At 33.9% G+C, this 22,965-nt stretch overlaps 1 protein-coding gene across 2 annotated transcripts in view; it reads left to right on the top strand.

The window, feature by feature from the left end:
* SBF2 (SET binding factor 2) overlaps positions 1 to 22,965 on the top strand; it is a 391,441-nt gene that overhangs the window by 199,673 nt on the left and 168,803 nt on the right. For both annotated transcript variants that reach the window (XM_019728975.2, XM_019728981.2), the window contains exons 7-11: positions 13,286 to 13,418; positions 14,666 to 14,774; positions 17,428 to 17,541; positions 21,481 to 21,558; positions 22,744 to 22,857. In XM_019728975.2, coding sequence (XP_019584534.2) covers positions 13,286 to 13,418; positions 14,666 to 14,774; positions 17,428 to 17,541; positions 21,481 to 21,558; positions 22,744 to 22,857 — 548 coding nt within the window. The remainder of the gene's footprint in view (positions 1 to 13,285; positions 13,419 to 14,665; positions 14,775 to 17,427; positions 17,542 to 21,480; positions 21,559 to 22,743; positions 22,858 to 22,965) is intronic.

Here is a 22,965-nt window from a genome sequence, read left to right as displayed (position 1 = left end):
TTTTTTAAAACGAGTTTGAGAAGAATTGGTGTTCTTCTTTATACATGTATGCTTGGTAGAATTCGTCAGTGAAACCATCTGGTCCTGGACTTTTCTTTGTTGGGAGGATTTGATTACTGTTTTAATTTCCTTACTTATTATTGGTCTATTCGAAATTTTATTTCCTCATGATTCATTCTTGGTATATACTTTTTTATATGCATACTGTCTTTTTACTTACCCATATTTGACTTTAGCCAGTTTTTCATTAACTATTATTAGGTCAATAATAATAGTTAATTATTATCTACTATTTATTATTTGTATTGATTATCTCTAATACTAAGTATAGATTTTTTTAAAAATTATTAAATGTTTGCTCGAGTGTATCTTCAGTTTATCTTACAAACATTTCTTTGTACATAAACACTCTCTAAATATTGATTGTAACTGTAACTTGCTATTCAGAAAGTTATTTCTGTTTTTAAATATTTTAATGGAAAACTTTTGGTATTCTCTCTTTTGTCTTTCCTTGGAAAATCTCTGTCTATAATGCTATGTAATTATTTTTGAAGTGATAGTAAGTTTTATAAGAATTTCAAAAATAATTTATGTTCCTGAAATAGAAAGATGAAATGATACCAGAGGAAAGAATGAAGGGTTAGGTTGTGCAAAATTGTTCTCTTTAAAGGAAACACCTTTAAGAAGAATATGTTGATTGGTAAATTTATGAACCATACGAATAATGCATCAATCATAGATAGAATGATTTTTCTTTAGTGATCAAAATCTAGTACCTTGGATCACGTTTCTACTTTCACTTAGTTTTTTTAGCTTATTTATATAGCATTATTATTTGTTCTAGTCTTATTCTCCATTATAATGGGGGAAAATGAAGTGGGCATTTTCTTTTTCAATATATATAGTAAAAAAGATTGTTGAAGAAACTGAGTGCACAAGAGTTTAGACCATTACTATGAATGGCATATTGCCCTCTAGGTGAAGAAGGAATAGTGTTTTGATATAACTGTATATCTATGATTAATTATTTTTTAACAGTTTGAATATTAGCAATTTTCCTTGGGGATTTCAAACAAATAAAATCTTCTCCCTAGCTTGTTCTGGAGCACTTTTCTGGAGAAATTGCTTACCATGTGTACTCACCTCCAAAGGCATAAGGATCTCTAGGGAAGACTGTTCTAATTTAATTTTTTTGTAATAAATATCACAAAGAATATTGTTCCTGTAATTCCTACCTGCAGGAATATATTTTTTTCATCAAATGTTTTCAAAGCAGTTACCATATGTCAAGTTCTGTGGTAGTCATAGGAATATAAAAATAAAAAAAATCATAGCCCTTATCCCAGATATACTTTTAGCTTAGTGGATAGTACACTTTTAGTTTAAATGATAGTACAGTATAATTAGTGCAATAATAGAGATAACAATAGCTAGCTTTTAACTAGGTAGAAAAGAGCAAGATGGACATTCCAAGCAGAAAGAAGAACGTAAGCAGTGTTCTAGAGCCATGAGAGGCCTTTATGAAATAGTTGTTTGATGTTTGATGATGCTTGAGCATAGGATTGTAGGAAATAATAGTCAGAATGTTATCAGGAAGTTAATTGCTTTCCTTTCAAAATTAAAAATTAAATATTTACGCTGGTTTTGTAAAGGAAACTATTTTTAAAATACCAAAGACTGACAGTCATTGATCATTTAAGGATTTGTTGACTAGTGTGCTACGTTTGTTAGAATTACACATAAATAAAGTATGTGGTTGCTGTATGATATAATTTGAGGATAGTTTGAAGAATCCTGGTTCAAAACTGTCTTCTTTCTTTACCTTTTATGGTGCTGACATGCTGCTATTAAATAGCTGTCTCCATCTTTGTACTGACTCTTTGTACTGTATCTTTAATGAATGCAAATGCTCTGGGTTAATTAAGTATTATCCTTCATTGTCATTAAGTATTATCCTTCATTGTCACAAAGTTCTCTTGTCTAAAATTTTATTGTGCTCTTTTAGCACTTTAGAGATTTTTCTTCTTTTGAAATATGGCTACTCCAATATTTAAGTATATGCAATTTATAAATTATGGTAGGACAAATCGTCCTCTTTTTCTGTGCTCTATAACACTTTGTCCATATCTCTATTATTTGTGTTTTAACTATTTATTTACTAATCTGCCATCTTCACTGAATTGTGAGCTTGTACGAGCCTACCTCAAGGGTCTTTAATCTGGTGAACACATAATGTGAGATATAGATGATGTACTATAGAAATGTACACCTGAAATGTATGTTATTTTACTAACAATTGTCACCCCAATAAACTTTAATTAAAAGAAAGAGGCAACAACAGCAAAAACATGTCTTTCTATCCATCCCTAGAGTTTAGCAGTTTCTTATATATCTCAGCAGTCCAGTAAAGATTTAATAGTGGAGGACGGGAGGAAAAGGGAGAAAAAAAGGAAGAAGTTTTACAAGTGTTATTTCTGCTCCTTGCTTTAATTCTCCAGTTACTTTATTATCCTTCCCCTTATTTGCTGTTGTACTCCTAAGTCCCTTCTCTCTTCCTGCTTCTTAAATTTAGATGTTAAAGTAGATTTTAAAACCTGGTCAATCAGAAAAGGCACAGAGACTAGGAATCTGGGCCGTTTGGTGTTGAAGTGATTGTCCTAGACTCAGAAAACCAATTATAGTGTTAAACAAGGAAGGAAGTGTGCTGTACCTTTTTACACTGTTTTGGTTAAGTTGGTCTTTTATGGATTACTTAGGATATATACAGTTTTAGATTTGAATTCTTTGTGGTCATATGTATTTGTTAATTGACTTCTCCTATTTAAAGTTTACCATATTGCTAAACTCTACTTATAAGCACAGAGAGTATATTTTAATTCATGTCACCCTCAAGGTGATAAATGTGTGTTCGTAACCACTAAACTATACCCACTTATGGGTTGCCCAATTCATTTACATTTCTTAACTTTTTTTTTTTTTTAACTTAGATTTCTATTTCTAACATTTGGAAATAATATTCTGGATGGTAACAAATTTTAAACATTGCCTCAATTATAAAACTGAACTATATAAAATACATCAAGCTTTACTTAATCTGTGAAGGTAGGGATCTTGTTTTTCTTTACTGCAGTATTCCCAGTGCCTGAAGCATAGTAGATACTCAACAGATTGAATGAATGAGAAATCTCCTTTTTCATTACCATTATTATATTGTTTTTGTCATTGTGGATTGACCAGAAAGAAGTGTAATAAATTGTAAGCTTTCTGAAATATATCCTGTCTTGAAATCATGGCCTTCAATTCTTCATTTGAAAGCTAAGATGTAGTGTTCTATTTGTGCAGCATATCATATTATTCAGAGAACAAGAAGATTCTGGAGAAAAGTTTTTGGTGTTGTTTTTTCAAAACGGGAAACAAATACATTTGTTAATATTTGATGTTATGAATTTTAGAACTTTAACCCTAAAGAAAAGTTAAGCTCAGGAAGTAATTTTTCAGGATGTTTTACTATTTGAACAATCAACAGGATGTGTATGTACCATTGTACTGAAATCAGTAGTAATTATCACTGGACTGTTTGTTTTTCATATTGTCTTCTCTGCTGTTATTGTGCAGCTTTGGCTAGACATTGGCTACTGAAGACTAGGACAATTCAAGGTTATGTAGAAAACTGCTTATGACTTGTAGTTCAAAGACATTGGATTTTAAATAACTGTGTATTATGACCGTAGCAACAAGTATTGTTAGGTAGAAATAAAAATATTAATGAAATTTCTTAAAATATTTGAGGTATGGGTAAATTAGATGTGGATAAATTATTCTGTATTACACTGTATAATTTTTTGGGTAATGAAAAACTTATCCTTTGAGCACTAGAATATTGTCCCTAACTCATTTCTACTGCATGACACATAAATCCTGTCTTGGTAAGTATAGTGTAATAATATTTCACCCTTGATTTCATCAACTGGTTGTTTTCATTGATACTAAGTAGGGTAGAATCCCTTACAACTGCATGTCTTCCTTCTTCACAATTTTCTTTTACTAAATGATGTGACGGTGAGTTTTATTTTCTAATAGATTATCAGAACAGATTATCTTTTTTTGTGGGGAAATGCAGAGGGTTCAGATAAGAGTGGAGAGGAAAAGTTCTTCCCTAGAGTCTTCAGGAAAAAAGCAAGGACTCCTTCTCATGAACCTTCCCTTGACACAACTACTTGTAGGTCTCTTAGAGCCTTTTCCTCTATAAGTCCTCTATTTCTTTGCACGTGGTCTGTCAGCTTTGAAAGCCTTGCTGCTCTTGTCTCCCTAACTAACGTCAGCTTATCCTTCAAAATCCAACTTGAGGGTCAGTTCCTTTATATGGGCCCAGTGTAGTCACAAGGGTTCTTAAGGAAGGAAGGAAGGAGGCAGAAGAGTCAGTGTCAAAGTAATGCACTCTGACAAGACATAAAGAAGAAAGACTCAACTGGCCTTTGCCAGCTTTGAAGATGGAAAAGGGGCATGAGCAGAGGAATGTGGGCAGTTGGTAAAAGCTTAAAAACCCAAGCGTAGGACTTCTGACCTCCAGATCTTTAAGATAATATATTTGTATTGTTTTAAGCCATCAAGTTTATGTGAATTTGTTATAGCAGCTATTGGAAACTAATACAACCACAGACTTTTAAAAATACAAACATTTAAATACTTTGACTCAGAAGAACTTGCTAAATTGGTGCAGAGAATCCTCAAGTATACATCACCCACCTTCCCCCAACTAATATATAATCATAGTACATTATAATAACTAGGAAGTTGATATTGGCACAATATTATTAGTTCAGGGGAGGAATGACACTTCTCTGAGTAGACCTTGTTATATCATTTTGACTTCAGGAAGTGTGTTGAGGTTTTATATCTTCAGAAAATAATATTAGATCAGTCATGACGGGAAAAAATGAAAAAGAAAATCTTAAAACTGAAAGCATACAGAAACAAACTTCACTATCTTTCAAGTGAATAACATAAGCACACTAAAGAGTAAAAACTAACTAAAGTAACTTAAGAACACAATATATGACTATATATAACCTCAGTACTAGACAGGTTTGAGGAGAGAATCGCAAATAAATTGTTAATTCCTTTTTAGCTGGTGTGGTGTTTAGAATTCGAATGGCTAAAAAATTCTGCAACTATTCTATATGTAATACAAGATTCAGCAAGTGAATAAATGTGTTTATGTTATTAAGATCCAGGGTTCTTACTAGAAGAAGGGAAGTACAAATATGTATTGGAGTCAGTGGGGCAACCCTGTGGAAATGGATTAAAATTGAAAGTAATGGTGTGAGCTCAGGATTTGTCAGGGGTGTGTGTGTGTGTGTGCGCGCGCACATATATATGTGAAGATGCAAAAATCCTCAGCAAAATATTAGCTAACCAAATCCAACAATACAGTGAAATGACCATACACCATGATTAAATGGGATTTATTTATTCCTGGGATGCAAGGATGATTCAACATAAGCAAATTAATAAATTGTTCTCTTTAAAATGGTTAATTTTATGGTATATAAATTTCACCTGAATAAAAAAAAAAATTAAGGTTGTGGAAATGCTCCATATTGAATGAGACTAAAAACACCTATCTAAATGGAATATCTGATCTTAGAATGAATCTTGAATGTGGGGGAAAATCTCTAAAGAATTATTACTGAGTCAGTGGACAATACTGGAATACAATCATGTGCCATTTGACAATGGGGATATGTCTAAGAAATGTGGTGTTAGGCAATTTCGTTGTCTTTCGAACATCATAGGTTGTACTCACACAAATCTGTTGCATAGCCTACTATATGCCTAGGTTTTATGGTATAGTCTACTGCACCTGGGCTACAATCCTGTACAGCATGTTGCTGTACAGGAGATTAAGTCAAGCATAAGAGGAAATGATATAATCATTTAACGTGAGATTAAGTCAAGCATAAGAGGAAATGATATAATCAAGACACGCTGCTGCCAGTGTAACATGGCATACTGTTTTACATCAAACTTTTTTTATGAGTAGAATAATAAATATATATGGTATAGTAAATGTATTAATAAAATATAGTCGTTATCATTATCAAGTATTATGTAGTGTACATAATTGTATGTACTATACTTTTATATAACTGGCAGCTCAGTAGGTTTGTTCACACCAGCATCACTACAAACACACGAGTAATGTATTACCCTGGAAGTTACAGTGGCTTCGATGTTACTATGTGATAAGAATTTTTCAGCTCCATTATAATCTTATGGGACCACAATCTTATGTGCATTACATCGTTGACTGAAATGTCATTATATGGCACATGACTATACAAATGTCAGATTAGACTTAAAATATTGTAACAATGTTAAATTTGCTGAAGATGATAACTATACTGTGGTTTTGAAAGATATTATCTTTATCCTTAAGAAAAACACTGAAGTATTTAGGGGTAAATATTATGATGTATACACTTAAATGACTCAGAAAAATATGTGTGTGGGTGTGTGTAGGAAGAGAGAGTGCGCACTAGCACATAAGTACAAATGTTAAAGCAAATGGAACAATCATGGCAAATGCTAGATGGTTGCTCTATGCACTATTCTTATTCTTGCAACTTTTATGTAAGGTTTAAATTATTTCCTAGGAAATGTTAAAAATCCATGTATCCATAATCCAGTTTAATAAATATAGTTGAAACTTTCTGCATATGCCTACTCTTCCCAAACGAACGCTATCCTGAATTTGGTGTTTATTAGTCCCAGACATTTCTTTATATGACTGTATGTTTATATATACCTAAATAATACACAGTAGTATTTTGTATGTTTTTAAACAAAACATAAATGCTATAATTCTACATAATTATTTTACACCTTTTCTCATTCAATTTTGTATTTAGAAGATTTATTCATGTTTTTTAATTTTTATTAAAATGTAGCTAACATACAATATTATATTAGTTTCAGGTGTACACTGTAGTTATCCAACACTTATATACCTAAAGAAGTGATCACCGTGATAAATGTCCAGGAACCATCTGACACTGTACCACGCTATCGCAATATTATTGACTGTATTCACTATGCTGTACATTACATCCCCATGACTTACTTGTTTTATACCTGGAAATTTGAACTTCTTACTCCCTTCACATTTTCTCCCCCTTTTACATTTTTAATTAAAGTTGACATTCGATATTATTTTATATTAATTTCAGGTGTACAGCATAGTGGTTAGACACTTAGGCAATTTAAGAACTGATCCCCCTGACTAGTCTAGTACCCACCTGGCACTTTACATAGTTAGTACCATATTATTGACTATATTCTTTATGCTTTACTTTACATCCCCATGACTATTTTGTACCTACCAATTTGTTCTTCTTAATTCCTTCCCCTTTTTCAACCATCCCCAATCCCCCTCCCATCTGGCAACCATCAAAATGTTCTCTGTATCTGTGAGTTTGTTTCTGTTTTCTTTGTTTATTTTGTTCTTTAGATTCTACATATAAGTGAAATCACATTGCATCTGTCTTTTCTTGTCTGTCATACTTCACTCAGCACAATATCCACTAGGTCCATCCATGCCACTGTAGATGGCATGAAACTAATTCCCTTCCATGACCAAGCAATATTCCATTGTATACATGTACCATATCTGCTTTATCCTTTCATCCACCGACAGAAACCCAGGCTCCCTCCAGTCTTGGCCATTGTAAACAGTGGTGCAGTGAACATATGGATGCACACATCCCCTCAGTAGCATTTTGGGTTTTTTCAGATAAATACCCAGGAGTGGGATTACTGGGTCCTTATTTGTCTCTTGTTATAGCCTTTGTTTTAAAATCTATTTTGTCTGTTATAAGTATTGTTTCCCCTGCATTTTTTGTTATTTGTTTCCATTTATGAGATACCCTTTTCCCATCCCTTTACTTTCAGTCTATGTATGTCTTTCAATCTGAAATGAGTCACTTGTAGGCAGCATATGTAAGGGTCATGTTTTCTTATCCATTTAGCTACCCTATCATTTGATTGGAGCATTTAATCCATTTATATTTAAAGTAATTATTCATAGATAAGTAGTTATTGCCATTTTATTATTATTATTCATATTTTTTATCTTTTTTTTCCATCTTAAAGAAGTCCCTATAAGATTCCTTGCAATACTGATTTGGTGTTGATGAACTCCTTTAGCTTTTTCTTGTCTAGGAAGCTCTTTATCTGTCCTTTCAATCCTAAATGATAGCTTTGCTGGGTAGAGTAATCTTGGTTGTAGGTCCTTGCTTTTCATTACTTTGAATATTTCCTGCCAATCCCTTCTGGCCTGTGAAGTTTTTGTTGAGAAATCAGCTGACAGTCTTATGGGAGCTCCTTTGTAGGTAACTAACTGCTTTTCTCTTGCTGCTTTTAAGATTCTCTCTTTGTCTTTAACCTTTGGCATTTTAATTATGATATGGGTCTCTTTGGGTTCATCTTGTTTGGGACTCTCTCACTTTCTGGGATTGTATATTTATTTCCTTCGCCAGGTTAGGGACACTTTTCATCATTATTTCTTCAAATAGGTATTTAATTCCTTGCTCTTTCTCTCTTCTCCTTCTGGAACCCCTGTGATGTGAATGTTGGCGTGCTTCAGTTTGTCCCAGAGACCCCTTAAACTCTCCTCATTTTTTTGGATTCTTTCTTTTTGCTGTCCTGATTGGGTATTTTCTACTCCCTTATTTTTTAAATTGCTGATTTGTTTCTCTGCTTCATCTAATATTGTTGATTCCCTGTAATGTGTTCTTGATTTAGTTACTGTAGTCTTCATTTCTGACTGATTCTTTTTCATATTTTCAATCTCCATTTTTATGTTTCCTATCTCTTTATTGAAATTCTCCTTGAGATCATTGATCATTTCATAACCAGCATTTTGAACTCTGCATCTGGTAGGTTGCTTGTTTCCATTTTGTTTAGCTTTTTGTTCAGAGTTTTGTTCTGTTCTTTTATTTGGGACATGTTTCTTTGTCTCCCATTATGGCTGCCTCTCTGTGTTTGTTTCTATGTATTAGGTAGGGCTGTTATGCCTCCCAGTCTCAGTAGAGTGGCCTTATGTAGTAGGTGTCCTATGTGGCCCCCTGGAGCAGTCTTCCTGGTCACCAGAGGCAAGTGCTTCAGGTGTGTCTCTTATGTGGGTTATGTGTGCCCCCCTTTTGTAGTTGAGCCTTGGTTGCTGTTTGCACATTAATGGGAGGTATCAACCCTTGGACTGATTGGTTGTGAGGACTGGCCGTGACTACAGTGAAGGAATTATTGTGCAGGAGCTGACGCTACAGAGCAGGATTTGCTTTAGCTGGGCTCTGGTGCCTGACCTTTGGGTGTGTCATCCTTGGAGGTGGCTACCTGATGCTCTGGCTAAGTCCGAAGCTGGCCACCAGGTGTGCCATTTCCAGGAACTCCTGAGAGGGGACCTGCTTCAGGCCAAGTTCACCCATAGCCTGTGCCTGGCCACGGGCCAACTGGCATGAGTCACAAAGTAATCCACAGATGGCTACTGCCTGCACTGGGCTTGGAGGTGTCTTGAGAGGCCAGCAGTGACTAGTGTCAGGCTTAGGGCTGCTCAGCTAGAGCTACAGGACATGCTGAAGCCAGAGGCTGGTTGGTGTGTTTTTTTGGGGGTTTTATGATCCTTTGAGAGATTTTAGAAAAGTGAACTGCCTGAGCCAAGACAGTCTATTTATACAGAAAAGCCACTGGAAGCAGTTTGGTTGGATTTGCAAATTGGGTGAGGCAGTTTCTCAGGAAATCACCAGGAGAGGTGAAAGAACAGTGTTAACCAGGTTGATGGAGGCTCAGATATGGCAGCTACTTGAGTCTGCGCACCAGGAGGAAGGAGGGCTCATCAAAGAATCAATGGCTTTCTTCAGTTCCTCCTTCTGGGAGAAAGCTGCCCCTATAGACCTCACCCTGAAGCCAGAAATTTTAGTTCCTCCCCATATGTCCTTGGTGCCTTTCAAGCCTTCGCCTAAGAGCTGGAGCTCAGAAGAAGTGAGTCTGTCAGAGAGAGTCGGTTAGTGAGTAAGTCTGTGCGCAGGCCCTTTAAAAGGAATATTTGGAACTGCAGCCGCCCTCATCTCAGTCAGCCACAATCTCTGCTGGTTTTCACAGCCAGAATTTATGGGGTCTTCTCTCCCTGGCAATGGAACCCTGGGCTGGTGAGTCTGGTGTGGGGCTGGTACCCCTCATTCCTCCGATGAAGACCTCTGTAGCCAAGATATTCATCCGGATTTTTAATGGTCTCACATAGGTGTGAGAACAGCCCTTTCCACTGCCCCTCCTACCCGTCTTGAGGTGTCTTCTTCTGGATGTCCTTAGTTGTAGTGCTTCAGTTCAGCTAGACGTTAAGCAGTTCTCAATGATGGTTATTCTGCAGTTTAGTTGTAACTTTGATGTAGTTGTGAAAGGAGGCAAGCACCACGTTTACTCTGACATCTTGATCAGAAATCCTGGAGCCTCTTTTCATGTTTATCAGCTATTTTGCTTTCCTCTTCTGTAGATTGTAAGTTCATATTACAGTTGACCCTCAGTCAAAATGAGAGTTAGGGGTACCAATCCCCCCTCAGTTGAAAAGCCACATAATTTTTGACTCCCCCAAAACTTAACTACTAATAATCTATTGTTGACCAGAAGCCTTACCAATAACAGTCAGTTAACACATATTTTGTATGTTTTATGTATTAAACACTGATGCTGTATTTTTACAATAAAGTAAGCTAGAGAAAAGAAAATGTTATTAAAATCATAAGGAAGAGAAAATACATTTACAGTATTTATTGAAAATAGCCCACATATAAGTGGACCCAAGCAGTTCAAACCCATGTTGTAGAAGGCTCAACTGTATTCCTTTTTTGTTTTTTCTTTTCCTATTGATTTTAGTGGGGATTTTTAAAATCGTATTTTAGATACTTATCTTTTTACATTTATATACTTTGTAGATGATTTCTGTTTGAAACCTGTCTTCATTTTTAAATTTATTTTTGGATGGAGAAATTTTTTATTTAAATAACATAATTTGTCAATCTTTTTATTTATGATTTGTGTATTTTACACTCCCTACCTGATTTCATAAAGATATTCTCTGACATCTTTTAATGAAAGTTTTAACATCTTTTTTTTTAAGTCACTGTTTTTTTTAATTAAATATATTGGGGTGACAGTGGTTAGTAAAATTACATTGGTTTTAAATGTACAATTCTATAATACATCAAGTTTTAACATCTTTTAATAGTGAGATTCACGTTGCCATTCAGAGTTTGTCCATTCAGTGAAACACTTTTGAGTGCCTACTCTATACCGTGTTTCCCCAAGAGTAAGACCTGCCCGGACAATCAGCTCTAATGCATCTTTTGGAGCAAAAATTATATAAGACCCGGTCTTATATAAGACCCGGTCTTATATAAGACCCGGTCTTATAGTAAAATAAGATTGGATGTGATGTGATGTGATGTGATGTGATGTGATGTGATGTGATGTGATGTGATGTGATGTGATGTGATGTTATGTTATATTATACCTGGTCTTATAGTATAGTAAAATAAGACTGGATCTTATATTAATATTTGCTCCAAAAGACGCATTAGAGCTGATTGTCCGGCTAGGTCTTATTTTGGGGGAAACACGGTAGTAGGTGCTGTGCTTGGTAAGAGGGATATAGAAGTATATAAGGTCCCATGTTACCTTTGAGGAACTCAATTTTAATGAAGGAGACATAGGCAGAAAGAACATGAGCAAAAGTAGAAGAGATATCAAACTGAAAGAAGTGTTCTGAGAGCTAGGTTAGTTCAATATTGATCACACAAGTGTGGGATGGAACAACGGGATTGGAAAGATGGAAGTAGGACCATGAAGGCATTTTAGCATGGAGCTCAGACTTAATCTTGTAGGTTAGGTGTTTTCAAACATTTTTAGCATCAGAACCCTAACTTCAAAGGAAGTTAATGATAACAACTATAATAATCCTCATTCTACCAACTGAATCTCAGAGAGATTAATACATTAAACACATTGAAGCAAAATTTCTCTTACTAAATTGCTTCTGCAGAACGGAATGCATTTGAAAATCACTAATCCAAAGGATTAGAAGATATTGAAGGGCTTGAAGCATGAAAATGACATAATCAGATTTATATTTTATGTCTATGATGCTAGAAACTGTCTGAAGGTTAGATTTGAAGTGAATAAGGACTGGATAAGGGAAATCAGCTATGAAACTCTTAGATGAGAGATTAAAAACTTGAACTGTAAATTCAGATGTATCATATGGGATAAGTTGGAAATGATAAAAGACTGCAGCAATTAATAATGGACCAAGAAGAAATTTGCATGTGTCACATGAAGGGACAAGCTATGGTAAGGGAAATATAGCAAGTATTTTACCTTTAGAAAACTAATGGAAACTCTTGATTTACTGGGTTCATGTAATTAAGGTTGAACTGATATGTTAAAAAAAAAAAAAAGGTGATTCAGTAGTAAAAGAGAAAATAAGAAATTATGTACTTATTTAACTTCAATTTGATAAATATCCATGCTGTATTTTCTAGAGTTGCCACTAAAAAAATAAAAATAAGAACAGAGCTTATAAATTCCACACAGCCAGAGGGGATTAAAGAGCCAGGATAATAGAAATCATAAAGAAAGGAAAAAAAGAGGTAGAACAAATAAAAGTATAAAATATGGTCATATATATATATATGTACATATAGAAATAATTGCAATAAATATAAGTTGATTAAATGGTCTAGTTAAAAGACAAAAGTTGTCAGATTGGATTTTTTTAAATGTCAACTATACTCTATTTACAAGAAGTGGAAAAAACTGAAGTAAAGATAGGGAAAAAGTTATACCAGGAAAATGTCAACAGCAAAGATGGTGTGGTTATATTAACATTAGACAAATGGATTTTAAAGGGAAAAAGAAGTTATTAGAACAATGCCAGCATCTAAAATAGGAATTTAAGTACAGACCTTGGAGATGAAATGAAAAGAAGGTAATAGTGTATTTCCAAACAACCAGTATGTTCAATGAGTTATACTGATTTGAAGAATAAAGAAAAACAACCTAAAAGTTTGGGAAACAAATACCTATAGCTTATGTGAAGTTTATAGTTTAACCAAATATTTTTCTTCAGAGATTTCAAAAATACTGGCTTTTTCATTCCATGTCATTCTAAGTCTGTGTTTGTGGGCAACACATATAAAATTAAATGCATTTGGTAAGCATTCACTCTTGTGTTTTTCAGGAATTCAAAATGTCCTCAGCCTCTTTTGTGCAGTCCTCACAGAAAATAAGGTTCTCTTCCATTCCGCAAGTTTCCAGAGACTTAGTGATGCTTGCAGAGCTCTGGAATCTTTAATGTTTCCTCTTAAATATAGGTGAGATTTTTTTCATTTGGTACTTTTATTTATTTCCGAATTATGCATTAATTATTAATGATTAGTCAAAAGGTCATAGCATAATAGATTTGAACCACAGGGCATATTGTACAAAGTCATGATTCTGATAGAAATCTAACCTAGAATTTGGAACTTTTCCAAGCTGTCTGTTACTGAGTGTTGATTTAGTAAAAAAATAATTTCAATAGTATTATAAGTAGTATTTAGTTCTCTTTGAATACAGTTGGTGATAAATGTTCTAAGTTAGTGCTATATGATTATTTGATATTAAAGAATTATTAATTTGGGGATTATAATGGTATTATGGTTTTGTTAAAAAAAATCGCCCTTATCTTTTTTAGATATCTACTAAAGTATTTATATATAAATAATATGATGTCTGGAATTTGCCTCAAACAGTACAGTAGGGAAGAGAATAGAAGTGCATAGAAAAATATATGTGATTATACATTGGTAATTGTCAAATCTGGATTGGATACATAGGGCTTCATTTTCCTTTTTTTCTCTGTTATTTGAGGGGTATGTTAAAATTTTTCTATGATAAAAAGTTAAAAAAAAAAATCTAAACAGTGATGCCTGGTAGTGCTGTAAATAGAATATTTTATTCAATATACTTTTTTGTCAATTTGATAATTATAACATCTAGGAAACTTAGGTTCATATATACTAGAAAAAAAATTTAGACTGTCTCCAGATCTTACTATTTTTATTTTGACCTACCTGCTTTTCTTAATCCATAGATTAAAAGAGTTTCTAGGCCTTAATATTACTTCGCCATTCTTATTGAATGCAAAAATTGAGTACAGAAAAGGGAATTTGAAATATTGTTTTATGTAGACAAATCATCACCAGTATTGAGGGGAGAGCTGGGCTCATCTGAGGAGTCAGTTATTAGATGTTACCATCTGATATTAGCTTTCTATGTAAGGAAAAATGCTTTCAAGCAAAATTTTAAAAAACCAAGAATACTGTTTGCCTAGCAGGAGAAGGGATAAGGAAGCTGCCCTGTGTTCCATTTACTTTATATCTTGTTTTCTCTGATATCTTTCACATGAAGATTTTTTAAATCTGTCCTTTCAAAAATTAAATATTAACAACTGTAAGAATATTATTGATAATTTCTAGACATAAGTAATCTAAAATTCATACAGCATAAAAATGAAAGAAAAATATGTTTATATTATGGAAAAACACATATATCTCACATATATTTTTATTATTTTCAGTTACCCTTATATTCCTATTCTCCCAGCTCAGCTATTGGAAGTTCTAAGTTCTCCAACACCTTTCATTATTGGAGTACATTCTGTCTTTAAAACTGATGTCCATGAACTTGTAAGTATTCATCTTTAAATTGCCAATTATTTAGGCTAGAGGTTTATCATATTTCCATATTTCTTTGAGTTTTATAACATTTCAACTAATTGCTATTTTCAGATCTGTTGCATTCCTTATAGGAACAATTGGCTGGGGAAAAAAAGCATCACTAAAAAAACTAAATATATTAATTTTTCCTGTAGGAAATATTATTTACAAAATGGATTCATTAATATTTTAAAATGCTCCTCTTCTGGAGCAAAATGCAAATTAAGTTTATCTTTCTGTATTCTTCATCCTATCTATGGGAAAGGAAAATAAAATAATGTATTAATTAGTATTGTATATATACCTTTGTTGTGAGTACTTTATTCATATTTTGAAATGAGGCCTGTGTTAATGCTGAATGGTATAACTAAAAAACAAAAGTCATTTGCAAAAGAGTGAAAGGTTTTAGTGGAATACTACTTCAGTGTGTACCCCACCAAATTATCTATTCTTCATGCTATATGAATAGAAATACCAAAGAAACAAAGTAATACTCAACATTCAAGCCAATTCTGGAAATAATGTATTTAGTTCCCTGTACTGCACGTTAAGAGGGATTGTAATAAAATAATACACTTCAGAGAAGGACATCCAGGATTGTCAAGAGTTTAGAAAATATATCCTGTGAGGCCCTAAGGAAATTTTGTCAGGTGATAACCTGATACTATTTGATAACTAAATATAAATATTTAAGTGGCTGTTATAGGAAAGAAGGGTAAGATTTACTTTTTGTAGCTCTAAAAGGCTGAAATAGAATAAGTGGTTATAGTGGATGTAGAAAGAAATTTAGGCTCAGTATGAGAGTTTTCAACCATTGGAGCTGCCCAATGATGATGAATGGATTTCCTTATGTGAGGAAGTATACTTTCAAGCACTGTAAGTAGAGTGCAAAGGAATAGATTGCATGACACTTTCCAGGGCGTTTAAGAACACTTCTTTTCTTAAAAAGTTGGGCTATATGACATCCATGATCCACATATCTTTAAAATTTTGTAATTCTACTTTTGTTTTAGTTTTAAATGCCAGCAAAGGGGTAAGCTCTGTTGGTACTTAATACATAATTGCAGTTGGTACTTAATACATAAATTAAGTCATAGGTGTTATTTAAACTGATTCAACAAGTTAATTGTAAACAGGGCCCTCATTCATATATTAATCATTCTCCCTAACCTTATATGTTAACATCTAGTTCCTGTGTAACTTTGATATCACCATATAAAAATATGTGTAAATTAATAAACGTATTCAGTAAAACCTAGTTAGTACTAATTGGAAGCATATCCATCTGGTTTTTAGGTAGTTTATTCCCAGTAATTTTTTTTCTCTGGAGGGGGAACGAACCAAGTGTTGCCAAAAGTAAATTTCTTAATTTTTTGATGAATAAATTAGAGTGAATTTTAAACTTGTTATCAATGTAATAACTTCAGCAACCTTGGCTAGTGTCTCTATTACATTTTTATGTTAGTTATTGTAAAATAAATTTTTGTAAAATGCTAAAAGTAGTTTACTTTCTTGAGTACCTAAACAGTACTGTTTTGATGTATACTGATTGCTTTGCTTATTAACTCTTGTAATGATTACTGTGCTATTTGGGTTATGGGTAAACTACTATAATAAAGTATCCAAAATGCAATGGCCCAAACAAAATGGAATTTTATTTAATACTTACATGGCAGTCTGTAGCGGTGTTCCATTATGCCAGACCAGTTTGCTCCATGAACTCATCGAAGGTCCAAGCTTCTTTCCTTCTTGTTTCTCTACCGGAATCCTGTCAGGTGTTGTCATCATCTGAGGGTTCAAGGTTGGGTTGCTGCCAGTCCATAGTTTCAGCCATGGAAGGGGTAGTGCCTTAACATCCCCTCTATTTTGAGTGCTCAGAGGTATACACATCACTTTTCATGTTCCATTGGCAGAAACATAATCACATGACACACCTAATTTCAAAGGAAGCGGGGAAATGTGGTAATTTCCCCTTATCCACAGGTGATACATTAAAAGGCCCACAGTGGATGCCTGAAACCACAGATAGTACTGAACTCTATATATATATTATGTTTTTTCCTATATACATATACCTTTTCACTTAAGAAAGCATCTTACAGCTTCTCGTTGGCATATCCGAATTGCCAGTATCACTACTCTTGCACTTTGGGACCATGATTAAGTAAAACAAAGGTTATGTGAAAACAAACATTGCAATAATGCAACAGTCAAGTTGACTACTAAGTGACTAATGTGTGGGTATCATATAAAGCATGGATACGCTACACAAAGGGATGATTCACGTTCCGGCCAGGAAGGAGTGGGGCAGCGCAAGATTTCATCACACAACTCAGAATGGCGTGCAATTTAAAACTTATGAATTGTTTATTGCTGGAATTTTCCATTTAATAGTTTTGAATTAGTTGCCAGAGGGTAACTGAAACCTCAGAAAGCAAAACAGCAGACAAGGGGGGACTACTGTATACAGTAGCTGGGAAGCCATCAACCCAGCATTCTATTGCTGTGAACAGCCAAGAGGCTCTTCCACACCGATGCTTCTCATTTTGAATTAGTGAAGGCCAAATTAGTTTAACAACAAATACATTTCAGCAATTATATTAATTTTTTTTATCTCTTTTAGTTAGATGTAATCATAGCAGATTTGGATGGAGGCACTATTAAAATTCCTGAATGTATTCACCTCTCTTCCCTCCCGGAACCACTTCTGCATCAGACTCAAGCAGCTCTTTCTTTGGTATGGCATTTTTTTAAATAGTAATTTTCTTAATTTAAATCTAAAATAAGATAATTAGAATTAAATATCATTGGCAATGTAATTACTTAAAAAAGAAAGTTCTTAAAACATGAATATAGTCTCATGTAGTATTTAGAATAGGAGTCTATGTCAGATATTATTTAAAGAATATTCTTTGAATCTTAACTGAGTATTTGTTCTACTTTCATTCTTTCACTCAGCCTATTTATTTTATATATATATATATATTTAATACTGTCCTAGGTATTGGAAACACACCTGTGAAAACAAGACTAGACTCTGCCCCAAAATCACTGCTTGCTCTAAAATCCCCCATTAAAAGCCAGCACTTGTTCCTTTTCCTTCAACCTCCTTATTGACATCTCATTCCTCTTAAGTAGATGTGCTACTTGCAAAATAGTGTGATATTGTTTTGCCAACGTTTTCAGTTTACTGCAGGAAGATGTAACTTATAGATAGATTAAATGTCCAACATTCTGGGTGTTTCCCACTGAAACAAATTTAATTTTTTTGGTAACTATTTTATCTCAGTTGATTTTTAAAAGCACAGTATTTTATTTGACTGACATTTTAGGTGTCCAGTTAACCATCATCAAAAAATTGAAACTTAGAAATTCTGCATTCCTTTTCAAGCCATTATATTCCTTTTCAAGGGCTTCATATTCTTTTTTTTTCTTTTTTTTGTAGTTTCAGGTGCACAAAACAATGTAATAGTTAGACATTTATCATTTATATCCCTCACACATTGTCAACTCCCCTCCCCCCATCCACTATCCCTCTGACATCGTACACAGCCATTACATTTCCACTGTCTCTCTTCCTAATGTTGTACTCCACCTCTTGTAACTGTATATATGTGTATAAAATTGTAGTTGACATTCATTATTGTTCAGCTTCCGCTTCAGGTGTACAGTGCAGTGATCAGGCATCTACATTTTCCCTGAGGTGGTCTCCCTAATGAGACAAGTGTCCATCAGATACCCTACAGAATCATTACAACATTACTGATTACATTCCCCAAATTGACTTGTATAGCCCCGTGACAATCTTGTAGTTACAGACTGTGCTTTCTAATCCCCTTCCCTTCCCTTTATCCCCCCCCCCACATTTAGCAACCCTCAAGTTTTCCTCTATGTCTCTGAGACTGTTTCTGATTAGTTCATTCATTTATTCTTTTCTTTAGATTCCACATATAAGTGAGGTCATATGGTATTTGTCTTTCTCTGTCTGACTTATTTCACTTAACATAATATTCTCTAGGTCCATCCGTGTTGTTGCAAATGGTAAGATTTATTTCTTATTTATGGCTGCGTAATACTCCATTGTATAAATGTACCACAGTTTCTTAATCCAGTCGTCTACCGATGGATATTTTGGTTGTTTCCATGTCTTGGCAAGGCCTTCATATTCTTCTTCAATAATATTCCAGGCTGAACTGCTTAAAATCTTCTTTTTCTCTCTTTGATAGAAACTTAAGTAGGAACTCAGAAGTCTAGAATTACCAGGAGGGATTTTATTCTCAGAAAATTTCAAATTTATGTTAGTCTCTATTGTTGTAGAGGTAGCTATAGGATAGGAACATTTAGAGACGATTGATTTTTTTTTCCTAATGTAATTTGTAATCTGGAATACAAGGTGTGATAGAGTGGAAAAAATATTAGTGTAGGACTCAGAAGACCTAAATTCAGTCTGTATTCTGCCACTGAATATTACTGAAAAAATCACATTCCATCTCTAGATCTCTGTTTCCTGGTCTTTATCTGTAGAATGACTGTTTTATACATAGGATGACAAAATGACTGTTTCTCAAAGTGAAGTATGGAGATGATTTGGGGTTGTGTATGGCAACCATTTTTGTTTTAATATGTATTATAGTGTTTATTTAAAATTGCACGTAAAACCTGTAATTTTGCAGATGATAACATCTAAGAAAACACTAGATTCAAAGAGGTAAATTGATTTAAAGACAATTTAAAGAAAAATATTAACTAAATAATTACATCGGTGGTATGTGGATATATTAAAAGCTGAGAAGGTAGTATTTGAGTGGTTTAAAAAAGTTTAATGTTTCTAGAAGTCTTTAAGTTTTTAAATCTTATGTGTGATTACTTAATTTGTAATTATTCAGGGATTAAGTACTAAAATTAACACAGATTAAGATTTTAGTTCTTAAGTCACTGGCTTTTGGTAGAGGTTTTGCTGCATAATGGTATGTATACCTTGACCTGTAATACGTGTACCACCAAATTTAATCAATGAGTAAAATACATTTTTGGCAAAACTGAGCATGCCTGTTTTTGTAGTTATCAAGCACAATGGTGGATTATGTGCTACAGTGTGGTACTATAAATAAGACATAAGAGTATAGTATATTGTCAGACTAGGACCAAAATGAAATCATGTTTGGACCATGTCGGAGCTTTGATACACAAGTATATGAGCTTCATTTGGTTAGTAAATAATTGTAATCAAATGGCAACACAGTACTTGAACTGTGTAATAACCATTGGATGATTTTATAAACATGAAGATATTGTACTGTAGTAATGTTTGGGTGATTAGGCTATAAATATTTTCAATATTTTAGTGTCATTTTAAAGTATTGTTTTGAATCCTTCAGTCTATTTTAAGTATACTGCCAAAACCTGAGTATTTGAAAATGATTCTGTAAATAGAAACGCAAAAATTTGCTATATACTGATGCAGTTTTATCTTTTTCTCTGTATAAATTCTGCACAGATCTTTTTTTCTCACCTGCTCCCCAACCTGCTTTCCTTCAAAGCGTAGCTCAAATGTTATCTTCGTTTATTAGCTTTGCATAGGTTGAATTAATTATACTTGATATTTCATGTTATTCTTTATATTTATAGTATTTGCCTCATTGTATTGTACTTTTACCTGTCTGGACTGTAAGGATCATAAGCTTATTTTCTTTCTCCTCACATTTCAGTTAATTAATTAACTAATTAATTTTTAGTTATATTAAGAAACATAAAAACAAATGCTTGTTTAAAATTTTCAACTGTGTAGACAAATAGCTCTGCCCTAGGCCATTCCCTTCTCAGTACATGTACATATATAAATTTAAGGTTTATTTTGTTTTATTTTCAAATCAATGAGACTATATTATGTGTGTTTTTCTAGAACATTTTTTTTCATTAAATATTTTATTTATTAGCATAGAATTAACCCCTGGTTGTTTGCAGAACGTGAAAGCATTCACAAGACTCTACAAAGTTGGAGAGCAGAAAGATTTATTGAAAGTCAGGCAGAGAGAGAGAGTTCTGTTTGGAACTGGCAAAAGGAATTTTGTCCAGGCAGTCTGATAGAGAGAGCTGCCGAGACAGAGGGGTAAGAGAAATACTGGCAGAAGAAGCTTGCCAGGACAGAGTCTGATGTCGACAGCTGTGCCGATGAGAAGGCGTGCTAGTGTTTTATATTTTCCATGCAGTATGTAGGGTGCTTGTCAGCTTGCAGAGGAGTTGCCGTTGCAATTGTCTTCTCCTGGGAACTGTCCTGTTCCCATCTATGATGGGTGTTTGTAAGTGTGCAGGGGTTTGCTATTGCAATTGGGAACTGTTCTGTTCCTACCTATGATGGATGTAAGGTGCTTGTCAGCTTGCAGGTACAGTGCTAAACCAGGGGAGTTGGAGCCAAATGGTTAATATTTAAGCTCACCCCTGTTAGCCCAAAAGCTCGCTCCTTCTGTTAGCTCTTTACTTGTCTCATCATTTTGTTTTTGAGATCTTTCCACAATAGTACATACCGACGTTGCCTCAGCTAATTGTGTTGTATTTCCTAGAGAACAATACTATGATTCATGTACTGGCACTTTTTCATCATAATGTTCCAAGTAGATTAAATAATAGGTTTTATTGATATTAAGGTCTTCTTCATAACAAAACTTCTTTGCTTTAGGTTCTACACCCAGATTTGGAAGTAGCAGATCATGCTTTTCCCCCTCCACGAACAGCTTTATCCCACTCAAAAATGCTGGTAAGAAGTTTAAGAGTAAAATTTGATGCTTTTAAAGAGAGCTGTACTTTTATTTGTATGGTTGTTAAAGATGCCGAATTAGATGGATAGACTTGTAAAAATAATGAGAGTGAGATGGACAGCATAGTTTAAAATAAAAACAAACAAACATAAAAGGTGGGGATTAGATGGGCAGCCTAGTAAAAAGAAATTAAGAGAATTGCCATTGACTGACCTTGTGAACTGCTCAAGGAAGAGCCACAGGGCAGCTCATTAACCAGGTAGGGAGAAGGGAGGGCTACAGCTATTGCCGTGAGGAGGCAAGAGTAAGTATGGGACCAAAAAAATCAGAACCTGGGTTATAGCCTGGAAAACCATGCCAAGCAGCAAATCAGAAGGGTCGATCAAGGATAAAAAAGGGAAGCTTACAAAAAATGGAAACAGAGATTGTTGACAACCAGAGACAATTAAGTTTGAGGAAGGAGTAGATGAAAATAGTCCTAATTAGAAGCCATAAAAGGGTGAGTATATAAGAAAGGTCCCTTTTTTATTTTGCTGAGCACATTTCTTAAGAGATGACCTTTGTGGCCAGTGAGGAGCCTCATAGATGGACACCTTTGACAAGTTCCTTAAGCATTCTTGACTATTTCCTCACCAATTAAAGGATTGACTAAATAAGTCTGTAAGTTTCCTTACAGTTCTAAAACTATGATTTTATTAAAACCTGAATTATCAAAATAGATTTTTAAGTCATACATTACTAATATAAGAATAGATTTTTATAATTTGGATGAATTTTGGAAAAATTTTATAAGCTTTTAAAATAGAGGTGTTTTTTTCCTTTTATATTTGTGACAAATTCTTTTGATGGCTATCAAAATCAAATGACTTGGGAAATATGCCCTTCTTTAGCATGATAAAGGGGAGACTCTGTGACTTATGGTTTTTTTTGATAGGAACATTGGATCTAGTTTTGTTTGGTTCAATTTTAAAAAGAACTATTTAATAGCCTGCACTGTCCAACAGTGGGACAGACTGGATGCCCACCATTCAAGGCTGCCACAAATGAGACGTATGTGTAGGAAGCACAGACAGATAGACTTACTAAATAATCCCTCAGGTTCTTTACAATTTTTTGATTTCGTGATATTTCATTTGTTTTTTAAGAAATTCCATTACCTAACATGTTTCTTCTTATATTTTCAGGATAAAGAAGTACGTGCAGTTTTTCTTAGATTATTTGCACAACTTTTCCAAGGATATAGATCGTGCCTACAACTTATAAGAATTCATGCAGAACCAGTAATACATTTTCACAAGGTAAGATACAATACCGTGTTGTATCTGTCCAAAATGTAGACTCTGAATAAAACAACTTGGTTGTCTATTGCTAGCCATGTATTTTGACCTTAATTTATCAAATGAAGT

The sequence above is a fragment of the Rhinolophus sinicus genome, linkage group LG06 (assembly GCF_036562045.2).
Source record: "Rhinolophus sinicus isolate RSC01 linkage group LG06, ASM3656204v1, whole genome shotgun sequence".
Lineage (NCBI taxonomy): Eukaryota > Metazoa > Chordata > Mammalia > Chiroptera > Rhinolophidae > Rhinolophus > Rhinolophus sinicus.
Note: the sequence above shows the minus strand (reverse complement) of the source record. Positions and strands in the feature narration are given on the sequence as shown.